We start from the raw sequence: 25,582 nt of genomic DNA, 5'->3' as shown, positions 1-25,582 counted from the left end.
TTTTTAAAATATATTGTTTACATTTTTATCATGATAGAATAGGTGAAAAGGTTTGCCGTGGTCTGACGAATCCACATTTCAAATTGTTTTTGGAAATCATGGGCGTGGTGTCCTCCGGGCCAAAGAGGAAAAAGACCATCTGGATTGTTATCAGCGCAAAGTTAAAAAAAAGAGCATCTGTGATTAGTATGGGGGTGTGTTAGTGCCCGGTGCCCATGGCATGGGTAACCTGCACATCTGTGAAGGCACCATTCATGCAGAAAGGTACTTACAGCTTTTGGAACAAAATATGCTGCCATCCAAGCAACATTTGTTAAAGGAATGTCCCTGTTTATTTCAGCAAGACAGTGCCAAGCCCCATTCTGCACGTCTTAATAATATATTTTTGGGAGAAAAAAAAATTCTAATATGACGAAAATAATGGCCCATTATAAAAAGAATAATGTCCATTTTGTCTTGTTTAACAGGAATAACACATATATATATATTTTAAGTTTCAGTCGTACGAGAATATGTTGAGCAGGTTATTAACTTGTCTCCACAGGAACCAAAGTGATCGAAGTGAGGGCGACGGACGCCGACGACCCCACCACCGCTAACGGCGAGCTACGCTACTCTCTGACGCCCGACGGCGACCTGTCTGCCTTTGAAATCGACAGCATCACAGGTTTTCATTCTCTCTGTCGCATCTTTTCGAAGTCCAATCGGATTCAGATTAGACCTTTTCACCATGACGTCACACGAATTCCGGGTGGCAACTGCAACGATGGCACCACTACTAAACTACCCCTAAAACAAGAGTGATAAAAAAAATATAGAAATAAGATTTAAACAAAAACCTTTGTCGATGACAAAGCAGTTGGCTATGTTAGCTTGACTGTTGTGATTACCGTAGCTGGACCTGTGATCTGTGAATACTTGGATTTATATTTTGTACGAATAGCTTCCTATTTCATTTGATCTTAAGTCAAATCTTTTCTCAGAATTACAGTTAGGACCTGATAAGTTTTCTACTTTTTCAGTACTTCAGCGTAGCATGTGTTACAAACAGATGTGTGTGTCCAGGTATGATTAGCTGCAAGGTGAGCACTCTGGATCGCGAGACTAAGAGTCAGTACGTGGTGGTGGTCCGGGCTCAGGACATGAGAGGAATGGCGTCCGGCAGCACGGCCACGACTTCCGTCACCGTCAGCGTCACCGACACCAACGACAACATCGCCTCCTTCACCAGCCGTAAGGAAGCACGCCGCACGGCACATTTCTTGGACAAAAAGTCAATTGAACTCCCATAATAGTCCTACATCTTGTAATATTATTTTTTTTCTCTTAAAATTAATCGTAAAATTACTCCACTACTCTTTTTTTTTTTTTAAGAAAAATCCTACTTACTGTAAATTTTGTAATTTTCCTACATAAAAAAAAAATTACCTGTGTTTAAATCTTGTACTTTTTTTCTCAAGAAATACTACTTTATCCTTATAGTATTATACCTCTTTTCTCCCCCCAAAATTTTTAAAACAAAAAGTATTATTAATCTTGTAATATTATAAATTCATTTCTTAAAAACAGGTATTCTTCATTTTTTAATACATCTATTACCTTGAGAAAACACTACTTACATTTTTCTAAAAGAAAAATACAACTTTTTCCTTGCAAGATTGTGAATTTACCCCTGTGCCATGTTTTTTTTATTTTTGCTCCTTTCCAGCATGGCCTAATACATCGTTGCACATTTTAGAGTAAAGTTTTGGATACAGGATTTAAAAAAAGAGCTAACAGGCCTTCCGGGAACAAAATAATTGCAAATTTTAGCGCTTTTATGTAAAGTAAACACGACGGTTTGGCACAAAACACACTTTTAAGCATCCCGGCGACGCATTGCTATGTTTAACTACACTTGATGGCGTTGTGTTTGTCCCATAGGGACGTACGAGCTGCAGGTTCGGGAGGACCACAAGCTGAACGCGAGGATCGGCACTTTGAAGCTGGAAGATCGAGATCAGATCCAAAACAAAGAGCCCGTCTTCTCTCTGCCCGTCGACAACAAAATCTTCTACGTGGAGCTCGGCCCCAGCAAGGACGGCATCCTCATGCTCAGACAGGTAAGACACCTTTTGGAAAAGTCAATCGGTCAATCCTTGCCAGTGAGTGAATCACTATTTGTGAACGCAACTCAACTGTGGATTTCCCCAAAATATCAATTACTGCTTACCTATGATCAGTTTTATGATATTTTCGATTTAGCGAACTTAACAACGTTCGGCCACCATTAGCTCACAGGGCAAGTACAGATAGATATCTGTCGTGTTTTGGGCCGGCCGCGAACGATGAACCGCAATATACGCTGTATATGCTGTAGTATTCAATTTTGTTTTACACCAGGTACCAGGTAAAGATGATTCTGATTCTGATTCAATTAAATGATGGCACTTCAAAGTTAAATACAACTGAGCTGCACTTAGGGAGTGATTCATTCACATGCCACTAGAGGGAGCCCGCTTTGAGAATCACGAGTCATTTTCGATTTTGGTCCCGAACCCCCCATGAACGGCGAGGCTCGACTACGCTCCAGCTGCGGCGGTTAGTGGTTTGGTGTGACATTTAAGCGTCCTTTTATCCTCGGCTGACTCCAGGCACATAAATAGAACGCGGCATCGGCGCATGAAAAAACATCCGAGAGCAAAAAAGAACATAAGCATCCGAGCACTTTTAAATGCCCTCGCACGCGTTTACACTTTGATAAATAACAATGTGCGGCATTGCCCGTCTGCTGAGTGGAGATATTTCAACGCTTGCGAGCTTTCAGATAAAGTATTTAAGAGACATCACAGAAGCACGAAATGCATTCCAACGGCGTGGAACGGGAAGCCCGGTCCTCCGGCTCTGCGGCCCGTCTAGTCTGCGATGGGGCGCACGCTCGTTAGAGGTGTTTACAAGTCGCCTTTGGAAGTCCTCGTCAGCGGGAATAATCCAGTTAGCGGCACGCTCGCGTCTACCTGTTCGCAGATAAAAACACGCAAAGAGAACGAACGGTAAGCCGCCTTTAATACCCGCAGGAACAGAAGACGGGAATGGGAGGAATGTGCCGCTTAGTGCGGGATGTTTGTTGACATCAAAGTGGCGGCGCAACGCAAGAAGTCGACTGTATGGGCGAAAGTATTGGGACATTCCACGGACAGCAGGGATTGCCAAATATGATTTACAACCACTTTTTTTTTTTCTTGAAAAAAAAATAGCGCTCTGAATCCAGACCGCACGTCGTAACACTACCACGTTTCACAAAAAAAAAAAATGCTTCTCCAATCTAGTAATTTTTTTTTGAATTCTCAAAAAATACTTTCATTTTGTAATATTACATATTTTTTTATATTGAGAAAATGCTACTGTTGTCGAATATTTCAAAGATATCTAAAAAAAAAATACTTTCATCAAGCAGTGTTACCACTTTTTTAATTTTTTTATTATTACTTACTTAATCTTGTAATATTACAAGATTCACCCCCCAATACTACATCAATGTTGTAATACTACGGCTACTTTTCCTTGAAAAAATACTTTAATCATATATTATGAATACTTTTCTACCTAAATCTAGTAACATTGCCACTCCCCCTCCCCCCCCCAAAAAATACTGTACTATATTCTTCCAATATTGTTTAAAAAAAAAAAAAGCCGTCACCTTATCGTGGTGGAGAGGTTTGTGTGTCGCAATGATCCTAGGAGCTAAGTTGTCTGGGGCTTTATGCCTGGAGGTGGGACTCGAACGCGAGCGCCCGTTGGCCGCCCTTCCCGTGGGCTCACCACCTGTGGGAGGAGCCATAGGGGTCGGGTGCATTGTGAGCTGGGCGGTGGCCGAAGGCAGGGACCTTGGCGATCCGATCCCCGGCTACAGAAGCTGGGTCTAGGGATGTGGAACGTCATTCTCTGGCAGGGAAGGAGCACGAGCTGGTGTGCGAGGTCGAGAAGTTCCGACTAGATATAGTCGCCTCCACACACAGGTCGGGGTCTCCTATCTCTGGGGTTGAGGTCACCGAGGTGTTTGAAAAGCACCGGAGTCAGAGTTTGGCAGTCAGAGTTATTGCCGGCAGTAAGTCGGACTCGTTTCCGGTGAGGGTTGGACTCTGCCAAGGCTACCCTTTGTCACCGATTCGGTTAATAACTTTTATGGACAGAATTTCTACACGCAGCCGAGGTGTAGAGGGGGTCCGGTTTGGTGGCCTCGGTATTGCATCTCTGCCTTTTGCAGATGATGTGGTTCTGTTGGCTTCATCAAGCCGTGACCTCCAACTCTCACTGGAGCAGTTCGCCGCTGAGTGTGAAGCGGCTGGGATGAGAATCAGCACCTCCAAATCTGAGACCATGGTCCTCAGTCGGAAAAGGGTGGCGTGTCCTCTCCGGGTCGGGGATGAGATCCTGCCCCAAGTGGAGGAGTTCAGATATCTTGGGGTCTTGTTCACGAGTGAGGGAAGAATGGAACGGGACATCGACAGGCGGATCGGTGCAGCGTCTGCAGTGATGCAGACTTTGTATCGGTCCGTTGTGGTGAAGAAGGAGCTAAGCCGAAAGGCGAAGCTCTCGATTTAGCGGTCGATCTACGTTCCTACCCTCACTAATGGTCACGAGCTGCGATTCATGACCGAAAGAACAAGATCCCGGATACAAGCGGTCAGAATGAGTTGGATGTTTGGGCTCTCCCTTCGAGATAGTGTGAGAAGCTCGGTCATCCGGGAGGGAGTAGAGCCGCTGCTCCTCCACATTGAGAGGAACCAGATGAGGTGGCTCGGACATCTGATTCGGATGCCTCCCGGACGCCTCCCCGGTGAGGAGTTCCGGGCAACATCCCACCGGGAGGAGACCCCGGGGATGACCCAGGACACGGCGAAGAGACTACGTCTTTCAGCTGGCCTGGGAACGCCTCGGGATCCGAGCGGAAGAGCTGGATGAAGTGGCTGGGGAGAGGGAGGTCTGGGCTTCCCTCCTGAGGCTGCTGCCCCCGCGACCCAAACTCGGATAAGCGGAGGAAAATGGATGGAAGTTTCTAAAAAAAGGACTTCCTTTAAATCCTATAATATTACCACTTTTTTCCCCCTAAAATAGCACGATTTTAATCTTGGAATATTATGACTTTCCTTTTTAAAACAAATATTTCATAAACCCTGTAATATTACCACTTTTTTCCCAAAATGAAAACTACTGCTTCAATCTTGTTGGTTACTACAATTTTCATCTTTACTTATGAATTTTTAATCTCTGAAACCATACCGACCGAGTTAATGATTACAACTATATATACAAACATCACTTTAATTTTGGAATAAAGAATTTTTTTGGGGGGGAAATTACTTTAATCTTGTAAATTACAATGTTTTTCACTTTTTAATCTTGCAAAATTACAAAAAAAAAAAAAAAAAAGCTTACTTCTTGAATTTCGCAATAGTAACAATAAAATTATACTATTTCAAATCTTTATTGTCTATGATACCTTTAAAATGATACGACTTGAATTCTTTATTTGACCTCTATATACCTTTATGTTGTATGTTTTGTTCGTCCCTTGGGTGATATTCAGGCTCTGGACTACGAGACAAGAAACAGTTACTCGTTCAGCCTGCAGGTGCGGGAAAACTTGCGAAACTTGCGCTTTCCCGCCGACAACGTGGCTACCGCCGTCACCTCAGCACAGGTAAATAAAATAACTACATGGATAATTTGTTTGTTTGCCCCTAATACGTGTTTTTTTGGGGTTTTTTTTCTCTCTCACGTGTACCAATCGGCACCCAAACATTTGATATTCACCATACAGCCGTTTTGGTTTGAGAGCTTTGGATGTGCCAAAGTCTACTGGTCTCAGTCTCGGTCCCAGCACTGTCAAACAAGTTCCATTGCAATTTGCATCTGATGTGGACAAGTAGTCTGTAGATAACCGCTGGGATGATTCATTTCTTTGGTGGCCTTTGACTTCGTCTGAGGTCAAAGTTCACCAGTAACCCGGGCAAAAATCGAATCGCACCGAACCATATCAAGTCATATATCAAATTGAATGACTTGATGAGGGCTTTCCACATCACTAATAATAACGCAAAGATTCGCTCATATGACGACGCCATCGCTGAAAAGGTGCGTGCTTGCGTCCCCATCGTGCAGGTGAACGTAAAGGTGTTGGATGTGGACGAGCCGCCAGTATTTTCGCTGCCAACGTACACCTTCAACGTGCCCGAAGAGCGACTGGTCAACAACGTCGGCACCGTCAGCGCCAGAGATCCGGACAAAGCCGGCAAGAGCATCCGGTAAGAATCTGTTGCGACGCAAGCATTAAATATGAAGTGGTGGTTTTATGACACTATTGACAATATGGTGGAAAATATGGTGATAGGGAGGAACGGATGCGGTCAGGGAAATGAGTTGCTACTCTGTGTCTACCCCCAGGTACTCTATCTTGGACAAGGATTGTCCGATCGCTATCAATCCGATCACGGGGCAGATGTCCACCCTGAGGACTCTGGACCGCGAGCTGGAGTCCATGCACATGTTCCAAGTTAAAGCCCAAGAGGAGCCAAGCGGTGCGTCATACACACACCCTCTTTCGAACACATACACACTTTTACGAATTCAAAACAAAAGATCCTCACAGGCAAATGGAAGCCATGTGTCGGATAACGTGCACTCAGGGAGAGAGTTGCAGAGGCCAAACTCACAGTTTCTCTCGCATGTGTTGGAACACGGCATGTAGTCTATTACTAAGAAAAAATACGCACTAGACACCTTGCCAACGCACCTGGCCGAGCCTCAGTGCGAGCAGAAAATCACATTACGACGTCTCTTTGTTCGTCTGCAGCCTCCCAAAGCAAAGTCTGTATTTTTAGACGGGCAGCCAACAGCATCCAAAGATCTATTTTAGTGGTTTGTCATGTTTAGGGAGCACAATGGTCCCCTGAGCCCCGCTCGACAAGGTCTCCGATGTAGTGAACCGCACGCAGCGCGGCACTAAAGATAGTCGCTACATTAAATGGCCGACATTAAAAGAGGCAACGAAGGACGAGGCTGCTTTAATGTGACAAACAAATAGCTCGCAAATAGAAACCCCTTTTGTCCACTGGCCTTAATCAGCTCAGCCAACGACAACAACATCTGCAGAAGGCTCTGGTTTGAATAAAATTCAAATTAAAGCTCCAGTGATGAACGGGCCCTCGCACCCCCGCAAAAGTTGGGAGGGGCGGCAGATGGAGGACTTCAAATCTTTGCAATTTGACACAATTTCCACGGTTCACATTTTGGTAGCAACTGGGCAAAAATTTCGAGGACGAGTTCCTCTTTGAAGAACTGCCGGAGAGGGCCAACATAACCCTACAATGGCAACTCCAAACCAAAATGGCAGATTTCCTGTAGCTCTACTCACGATGGACAGGCGTACTACATTTTATGTTGTCAGGGGGCGGAGTTTTCAAAAGACTCGTGAGTTATTAGTATAGTTTCGTATTTTACGGCAAGTCATTAAACTTTGCTGACATGCTCCGCCCACACTAAGTGATGTCAAATCAACATTCTTTGCAATTTAGCATCACCTATCTTGTGTAGACGATTCAAACTAGGTGGCAAAAGGACAAAAAGTTCCTCTTTGAAGGACCCCTGAAAATGTCCAAAATAACCCTAAAATTGCTGCTAACAACCAAAATGGCCACCTTCCCGTGTATTTTACAGTATAGATTGAGAGGTTTTGGTTAAGCTAGACATGCTTACCAAATTTCATTGTGCTAAAAGAAACAGGCGCCAGGGGCTGATTTTTAAGTCAGTAAAAGGAGACATCTTGAAAACGAGTCAAGAAAAGTCAATACGAGTGAGCGAAGGCCGTGTGACACATTCTGACATCTTTGTGCGATCGTGATTGGATTATTTCACAGCAACCGCAGGGGATTTCTTTTCAGCTGGCAGCGCAGTCGCAAGCAACGCCAGCAGGCAGCTCAATGTGACGCTCGGTGATTGGTCGCTGCCTGATTGCAGGTTTGGAGTCGTTTGTCAAAGTCAACATCGTCGTGGGGGACGTCAACGACAACAAGCCCGAACTGGATGTGGACGAGATCTTTGTTTGTGAGAATGATGCCGCAAAGACAGTAAGTTGTGTTTATGCTCAATTTCAATCATTTTTTTCCACCTTTATTTGGGGTTAATCAGAGGCACTTTCAATGATGTCAGACTCTCACTTAACATCAGTTTGAATGTAATTGATTCATCTTGAACATAGCCACATCCCCAGTTTGTATTATTGGGCAAGAGTAACATGTCACGTAGTAGATGGGGATTATACACAGAAAGGATATTTTCTGACAATTCTCGATGTTTGTTCGTTCAGGTCATCGGAACATTGAGGGCCACCGATCAAGACGACCAGCCGGCCTCATTTTCTTTCATTCTGGCCTCTCCGAGCTCCAACTTCTCCATCAGAGACTTTGGCAGTAAGTCATTGTCGTTTGTCTTCTTCTAAATGCTCAAAAGGAAGCAGTTCAGATGGCTCACAATTTGGTTCTGCTGGTCTGTGGTGCGAAGTGCTGTCTGGAGCTGGAAGCAGCAAATATTGGTGATATTGTCTCCAAAACTCATCTGGAAAAGTAAGAATCCAAGCCTGAACGTCAACGGTGATCCTCCCACCGTTGTGGTCAGACCCGAGCGTCCAGCTATTAGTGGAAATGTAACACTTGATTCCCGGTTGCATCAGATCTCTATCTTCGGACACAAAACGTCTTTTGATCATATGAAGAAAACCCATAAAGACATGAAAGACGAAAGCAAAGTGTTCTCGTGAAATATTAAAGGTGTGCGCGCAGATGAAAGATCTAAGTCGTCGCACGAGAAATTCAGGTGAAGCGTTAAATCCGAGTCAAACCTAAAATAACACGGCAGAAAGATAAACAGGAAGGGGAGTGGGGCTGGGGGGGAGTGGCCTCATCCATTTCCTGTGCGCTGGTGCTCGCGGGAGGGCCGACATGCTACAGCGATGACGGTTGGAAGACAGATGAGGATGATTTGGAGGAAAAAGATGAAAGGAAGCCAGGGGGGAGGAAGATGAGGATTAGGAGAGATGGATCACTGGGTCGAGAATGACGAATAATAATGACAATGGCGCTCGACAGACCTCCGCCAAGGCTCAACAGCCCTAAACATGCCCAGCTTGAAAAATATATTAAGAATAATGAGATTCGCACGCAAGAAGCTGAATGACAAAAAGTTCAGTTTGAGATTTTTCCAATGGAAAATATGTGTTTTGGCTCAATAGAGGTTAGGGAACACTGTAGGAGAAGGCACATGCTAGAAAATGAGGAAGCAGTAGAGAAGGTCAGTCAGAAAGTGAAGTTCCTTTTGGACATCAAACTGTAACTAGAGAATGCAATTTCTGTAGAAATTGTGTGGGAATGCTGAAGTGAACTGACATGCCGTGGAATTAATTGTCTCTGAGATGTCCTGAATGAACTGAGGAGTTTGAAGATAAAATGGTTTGAATCGATCAAGAAATGTGGAAGAAGGAGGTAATCGTGTCAAATATCTCTAAATTTGAGAATTTGGGGAAAATATGGGAATTTTACTGTAAAAAGTATGGAATTTGGGGAATGTGGGTATTATTGGATCATGGAAAATAGTCCTCAAGATGTTCTGGATGAGCTGAATATTTTGAAGTTGGAATGCTTTGAATCAGTCCAGAAATGTGGAAGAATAAGTTAAATGTAGAAATTTGGAATTTTACAATGAAAAGTTGGGAATTTTATTGTGAAAAGTGCAGAATGTTGGGAACATGGGAATTATTGTTATGTGAAAACTAGTCCCCAAGATTTTCCACATGAGCTGAATATTTTGAAGTTGGAATTGTTAGAATCGGTCAAGACATGTGGACAGAGGAGGGAATTATGTAATATTCCTCTTAATTGGAATATTTGAGTGTGCAAAAATTGAGAACTTCACGATGAAAGGTGTGGCATTATTGGAATGTGGAAAATAGGCCCCAAGATGTTCTGAATGAATACTTGGAAGTTGGAATAGTTTGAATCGGTGAAGAAATGTAGAAGCAGGAGGTCAACATGCAAAATTGCTCATCTTTGGGGAATTTTACAGTGGACATTTTGGAATTTGGGGAATTAATATAAAATGAGGGAGAAGAAAATAGGACTATGTCAGGAAGAAAGTAAAGTTCCTCTCAGATATCTTAAAAGCTGTTGCAGAGGATGGATGGACAGTGGTAAAAAGACACAAGGGAGGTGGAAAACATGAGCGATGAGTGCATTTCACAACATGCGTTATGTCGTCGCCTCGCACTACTTAGCACTTGCTTTACACACAAGAGCTGCAAAGTGACGTTCCCGTCAAATATTCATGCCGTACAAGCCCGCTTCCACCACCGCGGCCGAGTCGCCACCTCGCCCCCAATAACACCACCGCCCCAACCGCCCCTCTCTCGCTCTCTCTCGTCACTTTCCCTGACGGCGGGGAAGTGACAGCCGCCGGTGTCGACACGGATCTCGCCGCATTAGGCGGCCACGCAAACACAAAAGTGCGACGAGACGGGATAATGAAATTCAACACGGCGAGAGAAGAAAAGACTGCGAGAGGATGCGGAACAATCCAGGGAGACGGCGGAGACTTTCCCGTCAAACAAAGACGAGCGGAACGGGAAGGTGTAGGACAGAAGATGGTTAGATCTTTTATTGACGCACCCTTGGAGACTCTACATGCTTTTCATTGGACAGTGACGACATAAAACAGAGGCTGTCTAGCAGGATGTGTTGTGGTGTGTTGCGAGTGGCACTAGTGGGACAGCTACTGTGAGATGCAAAACACTGCATAACTGCAACTTTGGTGACTGTGGATTCTTTGGAGTCAGAGTTCTAACACTAGTCAAAGGAACCAGACTGTGCTCAAGCATGGTACAAATACCCTTAATAACACTTGCTTACATACGTTCATTTTCCATGCACACACAGTATGTTCGAGGGGTTGAATCAATTAGTTGACTTTAACTACTCCCTCATCAACATTTAACACTTCAAGTCGACTAATCACGAATCACGTTTTTGGGATCTCGTCTTCCAATCGACCAATTTCCAGAGGACTTTTATCCATCTGCAGCCGTCACCGGACGATAACGCTCCGTGGAGCATAGAAATGTCCGGCCAACTAGGTGACACACTCTTCTGCACGGGTCCTAGAGTACAAAAATAAAATGGTTGTGGATGAGATTAGCGGGTAGCCTTGCGAGCTTTGGCTATTCCGATTGCGGCTAGTCTTAAAAGATTGATACAAGCGGTACCTCAAGACTGGCGGTGAGGAACGAGGGCTGTGCCGCAAAATGAAACTCCATCTAAGCCACCAACATGTTAGACCCATATAATTTATTGATTTAATGATTTGTTTTTATTTGTTTCAATGCCGGTCCATGAAAATATGTTATGACGTGAAACCGGGCTGTGGCGCAAAAAAGGTGGGGGACAGCTGTACTGTACTGAAAAAACTGCAATGTCATCGATTAATCGACTTCAACTTGACTGCTACCACATTACAGTCAGCTACAAAACATATTTGCCAATAATATCCTCATATTAATATATATCAAATTACGAACTACAGATCAAGCCAATGATCGCTTCAAATGTTTGAATGTCAACAAGTTTGTTGTGAAGCGTAGCTCCGTGTTTCTTTGAGACCGCGAGGCTCCTGTTTTCCTGCTATTGTTGGCTCTGGAATTCCTCAAACCATTTTGTACATTGTGGAGAAGAAAAAAAACACCGACAGACTTCTGAGCAGGAAGCTTTGAGTGACTAATGGCTTCATTGTTGGACGGCGGTTTTACGTTTGACGCTTGGTTTGGTTGTTTGTTTTTTGATTCTGAAAGGTTGCCCATTGACAGTGGTGGGAAGTAACAAAGTCTATTTGTGTTCAGACAACACCGCAGACGTGCTGGTGGAACAGGGACCGTTCAACCTGGATGATCCCAGAGATTACAGCGTGGACGTCAGCATCAGTGACGGCGGACGACCCGTCCAGACCAGTGTCACTAAACTGGCCATCAAGGTCTGTATTTGTGTGTCTATGTGAATCACTAGACAACTTGACCGTGTGGTTCCCTAGATTTACTTTATCCCGCCTTTTGTAGGCGTGCCGTTGCGACGCCAGACGCATCCCGACACACTGCAAGGCCGTGGCTCAGAAGATGGGAGTGAGCGTCCACGTTCTCATCGCTATTCTGCTCTGCATACTTACAATACTGGGTCAGTTCTAAGTAGAAAGGAGCACCTAAAAAAAAAAATTCGGGCTCCAAGTGCGTTGAGATATAGTAAAATAAGACTGCACTTAAATAATCGTTAAATTAAAATGTATTACACATAAATGTTAAAAAAAATGTGAATCTCAATCAATGTTTTAAAACAGTTTTTAAAGAATAACACATTCACTGCCATTGACGGCTTTAGAAGTCAAATAAACATGTTAACTGGGAAGGCTGGCAGTGAATGAGTTAAATCCAAATGTATTGAACTTAAAAGTTAAATACAACTAAACTGTATTTGGGATGGGACTCTTTCGTGCACCATTAAAAGGAGCTTGCTGATCACGAGTGGTCCCGACAGAATGGTAATCTGGGAAAAAGCAGAAAATAGTTAAATATTTATCCTACGGTGAAAATTGCTTGGGAGAATTGAGAATCTTGTGCGAAACTTCCCACCCCTGTCCTGACGTTCCCTTATCTCCTTTCACGGAGCCAACATCCCACCTCTGATCATATTACAAAGCCAGATGTAGGGAAAGGCAGAAAATAAGCAGCGAAAGGATCTACAAGGGAATTTCAACACAATAAGTGAGTATCAGTTGTTTCAAGCGCTTGTCTTGGTTTAGGAATTAGTGTTGACTTCAACTCCATTCAATTTCATGTCGTGTTTTCATCCTTGCTCTGCCATCGACAAGGTTTCATGCGGTAGAACTTTCCCGCCTCCCGGTGTTGTTGGTTTAATGAATAATGCAGGGACAGATGCAGAAAACAACGCCCCCGGTTTCCACCGCGCTGCTATTCTCTTTGATACCCGCCCCCGCCCTCCTACCGTTCTGCCTTGTACTTTGACTCAATCAACACACTTGTAAAGACGGTAAGTATTTGTAGCTGTACTTGAGTAGATTTGTCAGGTAGCGGGACTTTGCCCGAGTATTTATTTTTTTCGGGAGACTGAACTGAACAGATATCTGTCCTTTCTAGTCCTTCGCAAAAATAGGATCGTAATGTAAAAGAAGAAAGTCCACCCCGGTTGAGATTTCGATTGATTGAGATCTTGGGGACTTTTAAGGCGGAACGACAGGGGGGGTGGTGATGGCGATGGCTAAAGAAGAGGGGCGGGACGGAATGAAAGAGAAAATTGTGGGAATAGTGTGCGAAGAATGGGGGCATTAACGAGGAGTTTATCAGCACTTTAGGTGCCGTCTGCTTATCAAACAGCGGCAAACATTAAGTGGATGAACTATTAATATGCTCTACTTCTTCCTCTTCTTCTTCTTCTTGAGTCCCACTGGGTCGTCTTCTCTTTACCAAACCCTCTCACCACAAGCCAGATTAACTATTTAACGCTCTTGTCATTATCTGTCGCGCCCCCGAAGCAATTTAGCAGCGTAGCGCTCGCTCCCCACTCGCCACAAGTCGCGTTTGACCCCCCCCCCCCCCCCCCCCCCGGAAAAAAAAGGACATTTTCTCCCTGGCTCGCGCTTGTCTTTCTTCTTCTTCTTCTTCTTTCTTCTTCTGAATCGGCTATCTGTCAGGCTTAATAAAGTGCGAAGCATGTGTTGTAAAAGATTAATCTGTTGCTTTCCCAAGCACGCGGGAATGAAGCGCACTCGCCCTGCCGGCGCTACGAGGCACAGCTAATGTCGAACGTCCAGAGAGCGATAGAGAGAGCGAGAGAGAAGTTCATATCAGGACCCCAGAGCTTGTGGCCTTCTTAATCTAATGACACAAGCGTCCTTCATTTCCCCCTTCTTCCCTTTTTTCTCTCACGGTTTGTCGTTCACTTTCCCTTCTTTTACAAGTAGTACCTTTGACTTTACCATTTTGCTGAGTGACCACGCGTGTAGTACAAATGAGTGGTATCCCTCCACTTCCTGCCTCTTTTCCTCCCTTTTCTGCCTTCCCTCACTTTTTCCTCCCTCCATCTTCCCCTCCTTCACTTACTACCTCCTCCTTCTCTTTCTTTTCTTCTTTTCCTCCTCGTCTTTCATCTCTCGCTTTCTGTCCTTCACTTCCTACGTCCGCTCACATCCCGTCCTTCACTAGCAACCTTTTCCCTCTTGGTCGCTTTCTGCCCTTCACTTGTTTCCCTTTCTCTTCTCTTGCTCCTTCCTTCAAATCCTCTTCCTCATTGATATTCACTTCCTCCTTCCTTCCCTGACTTCCTTTCACTTTCTGTCTTTCCCTTCCCACCTCACCTGTCTTCACTTCTTGCCTCCTTCTTTCTTTATCACTTTCCCTTTTTTTGTTCCTTCCTTTAATCCTCGTCCTCCTCCCCTTCTTCCCTGCCTTCATTTCACTTTCTGCCTCACCTTCCTTCACTTCTTGCCTCTTTCCTTCCTCATCGTTTTCTGTCCTCCACTTCCTCCTTCCCTGCCTTCATTTAGCTGTCTATCCTTCACTTGGTGCCCCACTTCACTTTTGTCCTTCACTTCCTCCCTCCGGTTGCTCTTTGTTCATTTCCTCTGACCTTTCCTCTTCTGTCTTCTTACTTTTTGTCCCTCACTTTTTGACCTTCACTTACTACCGCATTCTCTGCTTAATCTCGCTTCTATCCCTTCACTTCCCTCACCTTATCTTTCTTCTCTTGGGTTTTGTCCTTCACGCCTTGCCTCCTTCTCTCGCTTTGTCCTTCACTTTCCTTCGTTTCTCTTCCATTCTCGCTTCCTTCCCGCCGCTTCCTCGTTGATATTCTTCCCCTCCTCCTTCCCGTCCTTGCCGAGTTGTCGCTGCATGTTTTTAGAGCTTCTCGCGCTGGAGGCAAACTTCGCAGACACCTAAAACCATTCGGCTTCTCATTTTCCCGTCTGTATTCCAGGCTCACTCTCTCCCTCGTTAGCGCACCGCCTTCCTTCCTCTTCCTTCTCGCGAGCTTCCATCTTGGCCCCATTCTCATTCCTGCCCTAATTTCCCCACATCTTTACAGAAAAGCCTTGGCTGACCGCTTTAATCTTGCCAGCCCAAGTTTTCACGCACTCGCTAATCGTGTCTGTCTGTCAAACATCTAAAAATTGCAGGGACAACTTTTGTGTGTGTTCCAAGAATGAAGCGGGGTGGGGGTGGGGTTCTTCCCCCCCCAAAAAAACTCAAGAAGCATGTCTTGTGTCTTGCAGTGATCGTCATCCTATTTGTGATGAAGAAGCGCTACCACAAAGACCCGCTGGCCGGCATGAAGAACAGCGGCGAAATCCACGAGCAGCTCGTCACCTACGATGAAGAGGGCGGGGGCGAGATGGACACCAACGGGTACGTGGACGCAAACATTTCCCATCTGTCCTACGACCTCTCACAAAATAGAATTCATCAGCGCAAATCATTTTTGACTGTTCCAAAAAATGGATATATCTGGGAAAAAGAGGATATTTGGTCACCCAGGTAAAAGAATCAACACTCCAGTTGAATCGGAAGAGACGGTCACATATCACGAGCATGATAGCATGTCGCCACAGTTAAGCGCTGACCTCTGCCAAGGCCGAACTATAGTGGGAAAATTATTAAGTGTTGTGTTTGTGTTTTTATGGCCATTTGTTTCTTTAGCACACTACTTCCTGGTTCATGAAGGATGTTGTACGCACTACGGCCCTTTTTGATTCTGGACTTTTCCAGTCGTTCGATCATTTCTAACACGGTGAACCAACGCATATCCGCGGCATTCAGCATTCGCAAATTCGCCTCGTTGCAGATTTTTGGGGGAGCCTATCCGCCATTATTCCCAGAAAAAAAATGTGTTTGTGTTAAAGCGCCATTTGGTCACATCTTAGCACCCAGGAGACAAATTAAAGTGAGTTGAGGTACAGCAGTATTTGCCAACCTTTATTGAGACAGGGCTTGTATTTTACATAATACACACAGACCGTTTTCGGTAGGGTTTCAAATGCCACAGTGAACGCCGTCCCAGTTCCCCGTACTGTTTCAAGCTCCCTCGTGAACACTTTTAATAAAAATTTTTTTTTCAAAATTCCCACCATTTCTTTTTTTGTTTGTTTTTATTTAACACCGCTAAATCTAAAATCCATTTTGCCTCAGTGTAAATATACTTTGTAATACCTGTACAAAAGAATGACATTTTTCAACATTTTCATTTTTGTGTATTTTGAGTCACTATAGGAAAAGCCATCAATTTTCAGGGCGAAACAATTACATTTTGGGTATTTTTATTGCTGTCAAATATTAAAATGGGCATTTGTGTATTGTCACGTTATGTCGATATTTGATGGCGCTCACGCGAGCCACTTTGTACTTGAAGAAAAGCCACGCGGCGTATTAATCCTCCTCCGTTTGCAATATTTGTCCCCTCTGCCTCATCCTATCATTTAGTGACCCAGTTTGTCTGAAAGGAATCATTAAAGTTTTATGTAATCTGAATCTAATCTAATGTGAAGCCTATTAAAAAGCCCCCGCTTAATGCATTGCTCATGTTTAATGCTCAAATAGCATCACCGTCACTATCGTTATTGGCCAATTATGTTACGATTAAGTGAGCAGATGTTCTATTTTTCCTGGACACATTTTTAAGACCAATGAAAAGCATCTGATTGCCTCAGTCGGTATTAATTATTTTATTGCGTTTTTGTAAACAGCGCTTTTATGTGCTACATTTCTTTTATGCTACTGGTGCTTTCTTTTCTATTTCTATTATTTTTTATTATTCTTTTCTATTTTCTATTATTTTTTTCTATTTTCATGTACAGCGCTTTGGTCAACTCTGTTGTTTTAAAATGTGCTTTATAACTAAATTGGATTGGATTGGGGGTAGGGAAGTTGAATGAATGAATGAATGAATGGATTCCACTGTGCTTTGACTTTCTGCCTTCTCCCCACTCGCTTTGTCTTTCTTTTTTTTACCTGGGTTACCAGATGCTTCCAGGATTTCCATTTTTTTAGAGCCATCAAAGAGTGATTCATTATGATCATTATTGTGCACTAGGGCTGGGGGAGAAAAAGTGAATAACTCAACCAAGTCAACCTCAAAAATAGGTTGACGCAAAATTTCTGCCTCAGAGTTCCAGCGGGACCAAGAAACAAAAAAAAATAAAAATAATAATAGTTCTGCGCCGTTGGAACCCATGCTTCACACGGGACATTTATTGCAGATGTGTTGCGCCACTGATAAACGTTGCCAAAAACGACAGAGGAGTGTCTGGAAGTGATTTTGAAGACACTGTTGGATGGGTAATGTACATATAACATGATTTATGAGTGAGCTGAATGGTACTTAGCGTTTTTTGACCAAAAATGGTAATTGCTAGTGCGCTAATGCTAATCGTGATTGCTAACCGTTGAGCATTTAGCATTTCTGTCTCAAATTCTGTACACCAAATTTATACCATACACTCAGTACCAACAGATGCAATTTAAGGATCAAAGTCCAGACATTATGAATGAGAATAAAATGCATGTTAGCAGTAAAATATATATATATATATAAATAGTGGGGGGGGCGATGATTTTGATGATTTCGACCAATAATCAATAGAATTTATTCTAAAAAGATTCGATAGTGACAGCCCTACTGGGAACACATCTTCTGATGCTAACTATTGCGACGGTTGTTATACTCAGGTGACCAGATCTCCTCTCTTCTGCCGCCTTCCCCACTTTTTAGGATGTTATTCACGTTGAGTATTACTGTGACACACAATTGCAAAGCAACGCGCCCAATTAAAACGTTGTTAGCATGGCACTTGACACTTCTTAAATAATAATAACGTGCACTCCTGCTCTCTCCTCCAGCTACGACGTCTCCATCCTGACGTCGGCCTTCCACGAGGGCTCCCTCCTGCGCCACCCGGACTGCCTCCCCCACCCGTCTCTCTACGCCATGGTCCAGAAGTCCCAGCCGCTCCCTCACCAGCACCAAGTGCAGCCCGCTTCCGCCTGCAAGGGCGACATGGCGGCCATGATCGAGGTGAAGAAACACGACGCGGACCACGACCGCGAAGGCTTCCCGTACGACACGCTGCACATCTACGGCTACGAGGGCCCCGAGTCCATAGCGGGGAGCCTCAGCTCGCTGGGAAGCTCCTCCAGCGGCGGGTCGGACTCGGACTACGACTTCCTGAGCGACTGGGGCCCCAGGTTCAGGACCCTGGCCGAGCTGTACGGCGTGGACGAGTCGTACTACTACCGCTAGTTGACCTTTTCGCCATGACGTCACGCGTACTTCCGGGTGGCAACAACTCACGTGACACCATTAGTAAACCAACCCTTTCATGTCATTTGACCTCGGCAGAGTGATTGAGAAAACGGTAGTAAATTTTAGCTTTTTCTCTTGGCAATTCTTGCGTTCTTCTCAGTACAACTATTTACAACATCCACTCCATTTATCCTCACCAACAGCCTCCCCTTGATTCTTCATTTAGATTATTTACTTAGTAGGGTTTATTATTTGTTTTTATTTTTTTTAACGGAATTGAAAAACAACTAAACCTTTTGGGATATATTGGCAGCACAACCCCAAACACAAGTTTTCAAATCAGCGGTAATCAATCACTTTTTCTGCCACCCGGCAGTTCCCTGGCGCCTATTGTTTACAAACATTCCGAAAAGGTCTATAGTCTACAACTACAGCCATAAAAACATCCACAACACAACACACCTGAACAGGAACGGCAACAACAGCTGACTTGGATGGCGTCACTATTATTGTTTCTGCACGCAGTGTCTCTTCTCATCCAATCGGATCGAAGGATGCCCCATGAGGGGGAGTGGCCAAACGAGCACAAAGTTGCGATTTAAGGACGCAGTGAGAGACAATCCGAGTTGACGTCTGAGTGTTGTTTGTTTATATGGCGTTTTGGTTTTTTTCCCCCCCCACACACATGCAAAATGCCTACCTCAGTAGGTACACCTGCACCATTTAAAGACATACAATACAAAAGCTTCATGTCAAGTTAATCACAGCCAGTTTTGATTGAAGCTATCCGAGGTAGCTTTCAGACTGGATCCTATTGGATACCCACTAAACTTGATCCACATACTGCACATACAGTGAAACATGGTCAGGGTTTGTGATTGCCTATAAAGGCCACATAATGGTAGCAAAGGACGACTTATGCCCAAAACGAAGCTCCTCAACTGACTTGAACATAGTTTCTTGCCATCAAGATGCTATCAGATGGCGCCAAAGCAACCCTTTTATGGCGGATTTGAGTTTTTCAGCGGATGAAAAAGGATCAGTTCCCCCCCCCCCCCCCACCCCATGCGAATGCCGAATCGCGAATATGCAGGGGCTCACTGTAATAACCGTGTATATTGCTGATTTAAGAATTTAGCCCAGTGTTTTACTTTTGGGCTTTTTAAATTTCAAAAAGCGAACAAGCAAAGGATGTTTGATGAGGATTTTTTTTTTTTTTTTTTACCTCAAATAAGCATGAGCTCTACACTGTTACATTAGGTAAGGATTTATTTTTGCTTTTAGTAAAATTTGGCTAGTTTTCCTGAGTCATTTGGTCCATTTTGCCAGATTATCCACTGCGAGCAGAGAAAAAAAAAAAAAAAAAAAAAAGGTCAAAATCGAGTGATGGCAAATGGCCCAGCGCAATTAGCTACTCGGTGTTCCTGTGCTTTTTTTTTTTTTTTTCTTTGACACAAGCCATCATCGCGCTCATTGTTTGGCGAGGAAAGCTCAACTCTCAGAGGCCTCCTTGCCACGCACAACTCAGGAAGCACACAGGAGCTCCGAGGTGCTTCAACTACTTTAACCTCTCATCCCTCTGGCTACTGGCAGCTGGTGGAAGCTCATCCATAAAAAATATATAAGAAAAAACAAAAAGCAGACAATGGCTGACTGCCGTGGGAACAAAAAAAAAAACAGTGGACTGATCCCAAAAAGTGTGACTCGAGAAAGTTTGAGGTTGTAGATTAAGGTTAGTTCACCCATGAAGTGAGAGATCCAAGCGGTAGAAGCCGAACTGCGTAGTAAAAAGACGTTGGGCCAAACTCTAAAGTCATTTTAGACCAGTCAGAAACCAAAAGAAAGTCATTTCATCGATCTAAACAAACGTTTGTTGATATTTGATAAACAGAAAATTCCAACATGTACTGAAGGGGGTTGTCTTGGCGGAGGTCTCCGCTCAACTGTGAAGAATGCCGTTTTGTTTATTGCTGTTCTTTCTTGAAGGCCGCCGTCACAATAGCTGGAAGTCACTTTGGCGTTTTCTCGTCGGCGTTCACGTGTGAACTCGGGCTTCCCTCCAGCCTCCTTCTAATCAGTGCTAAGCTAAACAGCGCTAAGCTGAACTTCCTGCCCATCTGGGGGAGGGTTTGAGAGAGGCGGGCGAGGAGGGGGTGGTTATCTCCCTGGCGGTCCGACACATTGTTCCGACTTCCTGTTTCAGTGGGCCTGATAAACAGTCTTGGAGAGGAAGGCTGAGGGGTTGAAGGTGAAGAAGGAACATCACGAAAACAATGAGGCCACTTGAAAAGTTTTCAATGAGGCCACATCATGAGAAACACTCAACCTTGCTTTCTACTTTTATATTGATACTTTTGTTAACCTTGTTAGTATTGGACACAAAACAACAATTTTGCAGAATTTCACAACTCCTGCAATCCCTCATTTCTCTGTTGCTAATCAAAACAGTAGCACCTTGTGAGGCAGGTAAACAAGCTCTATGAGGAATTCAAGCGTTGCATTTTAGGGCATGTTGTAAACAACGAGTTGCCTGCTTAAGAGCATTAAACGTATATTCAAACACCAAAATGTTCAATCAATCAAACCATATAATTTCCTCTAACGAAGGTCCGCGAGCTTAACGCTGACACATCATGTGAAACGCCAGTGACGGGCGAACAGAAATGAGCATTGATGTTACGGCAATTGTCAACAATTCTAAACAGCTGCTACTTAACACACAGAGCAGCAACGCATACAACAAAAGAGAATTCAACATTGTATATGTTCCACCAAACCATACAATGTAATCTTAACCGACGTCCGCTAGCTTAACGAACGCCAACGTCGGCTAATGAAAATGAGCAAAGTTGTGATGGAAATTATAAACCTTCAAAGAACTGCTACTTTTTACACATGGAGCAGCAACACATGCAACAAGAGAACTTAACATTGTACATTCAAACACCTAAATGTTCCACCAAAACATATCATTTCATCTCAAGAAAAGTCGGCTAGCTTAATCCGAACTCCAACAGATGGGCAATTATAAACCATCAAACAACTGCTACCTTACGCAGCAGCAACACATACGACAAAAGCGAATGAAACGTTGTCAATGTGCCAAGTCAAGACCATAAGACCCAAAGAGGTCTTTGTTTGAGTCATAATAAAGGGCCGCCACTAATGTGACAGTAGGGCATTCATTTTGCCTTTTGTCAATCTCTCCCATTAGGGTATTTTCGGAAGAAAATGGCCAAATGTTGAGTTTGCTGAAAAATCTACCACGCGGAATTTTGTCTTGCTTTCTCTCGGGGTGAGAAAATTATTTGTTTTTCAGCCAATTTAAGCACAGAAGAGGCGAGCGTAGATGGACAAATTGGCCAGCCATTTTCTCTCGCTGGCACGGAACATAATGTGCGAAGAAAAAAAAAAAAAAAAAAAAAGTCGAACTGAGAGAGAGAGAAAAAACAACGTAAAATGAAATGTTTTGTTTTTTTCCCCTCACATTTTCAGACATGTTTACACATCTTCGCTCCTCGAGTGTTATTGACCATTGAAGTCATCTCTGCGGGTTGTCACGGCAACAGTGGAAACGACAAGCCTGTGCAGCGCTAAAATTATTGACGAGCTTTTATTTGAAGGTATATTCTTGTTTTAAGTTCAAACAATGAAATTTGTCATTGAGATTTAGCTGAAAATGTTGAATACGTTTCGATTAATTACGTCATTGTCTCAGGTTGGGATGCGAACATCAAGTTGTGTGTGTGTGTGTGTGTGCGCTCGCACTATAAAAAATATGACTTATTTTTAGTTAATTGTGTTACTGACAAACTTTGACGTGAAAAACATACAAAAAAATGTGCCTCTCCTTGCGATCTTTTTATTTGTTATTTCTAAGCATTTAGTCAATTATGATTTCCACACAATCACTTTTCTAAGGCTGTAAAAAGTGTCAATCGTCGGATTTTTCTATTTGAGAGAAGCAGGGTGACAACGTATGAGTGCAAACGTTTTCTCGATAAACTGTGAGATTTAGTAGGAATTTGTACAAAAAAAGTGCTACTGACAAATTTTGTACTCGATTAATGAAATCATTCTTTCAATGAAAAAACATCAATTACAATACAATTATTTGATTTATTTATTCAAGCTAATTATTTAAAACAACAAAATGATATCATTATTTTTTTTTTTTATATATATTTGTTGGTTTCATACTACAGTGATTTCTGTGCAATTTTTGTACAAAATCACACTAAATTTCAGTGATAAGTGTAAGGCGATGATGATCTTCACAAACATTTAAAACTATATATACTGTATATTATTTGCTGTGTAAATAGAGAAGACGCGTGCCTTCATTATGTCAAGAAAATAATACTGGATTTTCATTTTTTTTTATTATTATTGTTTTTACTGTGTGTATAAACTGCTTTTTATTACCTGACATTTTTGTATGTGTACAATAAAAATAAACTTTGGAAACTTTCATCTGGTGATTGATGCTTGTATATACTGCCTCTATTTTCATTTAACTTTTTATTTTTAGAGATGTAAAATGCATTTTAAAATGGGAATATTGTAATCCAGTAGTGTCAAAATTGAAGGGTTATACATTCTCTATTAGTGGGTAATTAATCGTGTTATGTCCATGTGTCTGTCGTTGTCTATGTGTGCGGTTCTGTCTTTGTGTGTGCCCGCAAATATTACAAGACTCTTGATCATGTAACTACTCAGTGGGCCAGACTACAGAGATAAATGTCCTTTCCATCCAGTCTCGCTCAAACTTTCAAGGTGTCAAACGTCATCAAACGTAAGCATGTTATTGATTTTGATGTTGCCGTTGGAGCATCCAATCTGCGGCATCCCAATGCTATCACGCGGCAGGCGTTGTGAGCGGATTACACGCCGGGGTCATGTCAACGTCCCGCGTGCTATCCCCGACTGCCGTTGATTCGCGGCCTTTCACGGGATTATTCGCAGCGTAATCGTGTCGGAGGATGAATGACGCCTTTCATTGAGGTGAGCAGCCACAGCGCCATGTTTACCAGCGCGCCTCTGTCCTCCATCCTCTTTCTTCTTCTTCTTGCAGACATCTGTCACGTGTTCCCAGCGTGCTCCTCGTCTTGAATAAATGATGACAGAGATGATTTGGCGCCCGTGGAGCTTCCCCCCCCCCCCCCCCCCCCAAAAAAAAAGCATCACGGTTCCTAATTTGCTGCCTTTGGAGATGAAGGCACGTTCAAACGGGTTGATACAAAAATAGACGTGGTGGAAATTCAGACATAGTTAACGTGATCATTGCGGGACTTTTCTGTTGCTTGGATTAATGGGGCAGACGTGCCGTAGTTTGCGATCAGTCTCATAAAAACTGACAAAAAGTTGACTTGGATTTAAACTGCCCCCCAGTGGCCAAGGCTGGGATACCAGAAGGAGCAGCCCGATGAATTGAAGCATTAAGTGTCCTTCGTGACCCCCGTCCCACAGATGTGCTTTGTCTGCGGCTAACCAGGTATACAAAATGTCATCCCCGTGTTTAAGCGCGGGATTACACGTCCGCGCTGCCACTTGGACCGGCGCCCGCCGCCCCGTTGCCGTGCGGGCGTAACGCTGCAGCCAACCATCACAAGAAGAGCCAAACAAAGCCGACGTCGAATATAAGTTAACACCGTGCGGTTTTGCCCGTTAGACCTTCCGAGGAATGCGATCAAATGTCCAATTTTCCACAAACACAAAGACGGGGCAGTCAACAATGGCTGCCGCCGCCAGCTGTTTGGCTAGCAGGATGTTAGCGTGCGGCGGCTAATGGGACAAAATGCGGTGAAAAGGAGGATATCCCTCTTTGTCGTCCACTCATCCTCTTTGTTTGCCCCCTTTTGTTCGCGTCAAACAAACACGCTTTCAGCGGGAAATAATGCCCAAAACATACGCCTGTGTGTATATGCCATTGTCGTGCTTTGAGATACAAGTTTATTTTGTTCCGTGGAGACAGCAGATGCATCGTATGTAACTTTTAATCCAAATGATTGTAAATGTTTACCACCTATACATTTACATTTAGTCGGTTATAATGAATCATTTTGATATTCAGTGATCTATATCAATTTATCAGGCATCAGTTATCACATGGTTTCGGTGTTATGCACCTTCACGGCCACACGGGGGGGCTGCTGTACTTTTCAATGATAGCCAGCTGCTGCTGGATCAGGGGCCTAATAATCTGCATCTAGTCAAATGATTCCCCTTGTAATATATTTTCCACATAACATCGTTATGGTTGCAAAAACAATCTGTATTTTTCTCTCGTCTAATTGTGTGAATGCTGAAGAGCATATATTATTTTGAATCATAAGTCCCGTGTGGAAAATGTTTCACGTGTTACGTTAAATATGCATCCATCCATTTTCTTTACCGCTTCTGGAGCCTATCCCAGCTATCGTTACGTTAAATATTGTGGGAAAAACAGTTGTAGCCTAGTTTGACCACTGGAGAGCGCCATCATGGGGACTGAAATAATAATGCATACAGATGGATGGTAAACAAACATTTTGTCATGTTGATTCATCAAATATGATGATGAAACTATAATTTGATGATTTGCTATGACACAAATTAGCAGCAAACCGAACAGGTGAAGCGCAAGCCGACGTGGCAAAAACAGCAACGCTCTGAAATACAAGTACAGATACTACGTGCAAGAAAATACGCTGGTAAAAGGGGAAGTACTGTGTTACCCCCGCATATTTGTGATTCACTACTTGCGAATTAACCTTGTTGTCACTTAATTATTGTGTGCAACTGCCAAAAAGTGAGTTAAATGCCTTAGTATCGTTTGTGTAAAATGCCAGCGCACGTATTTGTTTGCCCATCTATGCTGTTACGTCAGTTTGTGCTAGCATGCTAGCTAACACCATTGATGATCCTCATGTGAAGGTGGTTAGTTTGTTTTGAAATATTTAACTACTGAATCCTGTTGTTTATGTAACATGGGTTCATGATTGTGTACATTCTAGATGCATGGCCTCGGTGCTTTACGATCCTCTCTCCTTCACCATCGTGTGGCATCTTTTGGGAGGAGGCGTCAGTTATTCGCAGATTTTCACAATTCGCTACAGGGTTTGGGTGGTTCACTGTACCTAAAGAAATCGGCGTAAGTCGTACAGTGACCACAAGAGGGTGGCATTGGCACAACTGACATTCAAAGCGGTTGATAGTGTATA

General features: G+C 43.5%; 1 protein-coding gene across 1 annotated transcript in view; it reads left to right on the top strand.

Moving 5' to 3' along the window:
- Window positions 1–22,853, top strand: part of cdh5 (cadherin 5) — a 32,225-nt gene extending 9,372 nt beyond the window's left edge. The window contains exons 4-15 of the mRNA XM_061790033.1: window positions 545–667; window positions 1,066–1,233; window positions 1,924–2,102; window positions 5,570–5,683; window positions 6,145–6,287; window positions 6,427–6,560; window positions 7,999–8,108; window positions 8,348–8,450; window positions 11,921–12,051; window positions 12,134–12,248; window positions 15,358–15,490; window positions 17,978–22,853. Coding sequence (XP_061646017.1) covers window positions 545–667; window positions 1,066–1,233; window positions 1,924–2,102; window positions 5,570–5,683; window positions 6,145–6,287; window positions 6,427–6,560; window positions 7,999–8,108; window positions 8,348–8,450; window positions 11,921–12,051; window positions 12,134–12,248; window positions 15,358–15,490; window positions 17,978–18,377 — 1,853 coding nt within the window. The 3' untranslated portion in view covers window positions 18,378–22,853. The remainder of the gene's footprint in view (window positions 1–544; window positions 668–1,065; window positions 1,234–1,923; window positions 2,103–5,569; window positions 5,684–6,144; window positions 6,288–6,426; window positions 6,561–7,998; window positions 8,109–8,347; window positions 8,451–11,920; window positions 12,052–12,133; window positions 12,249–15,357; window positions 15,491–17,977) is intronic.
- The last annotated feature ends 2,729 nt before the right edge of the window (window positions 22,854–25,582 follow it).

This window comes from Phyllopteryx taeniolatus, chromosome 11 (genome assembly GCF_024500385.1).
Source record: "Phyllopteryx taeniolatus isolate TA_2022b chromosome 11, UOR_Ptae_1.2, whole genome shotgun sequence".
Taxonomy (NCBI): domain Eukaryota; kingdom Metazoa; phylum Chordata; class Actinopteri; order Syngnathiformes; family Syngnathidae; genus Phyllopteryx; species Phyllopteryx taeniolatus.
The sequence above is the reverse complement of the archived record's forward strand: the minus strand, read 5'-3'. Positions and strand labels throughout refer to the sequence as shown.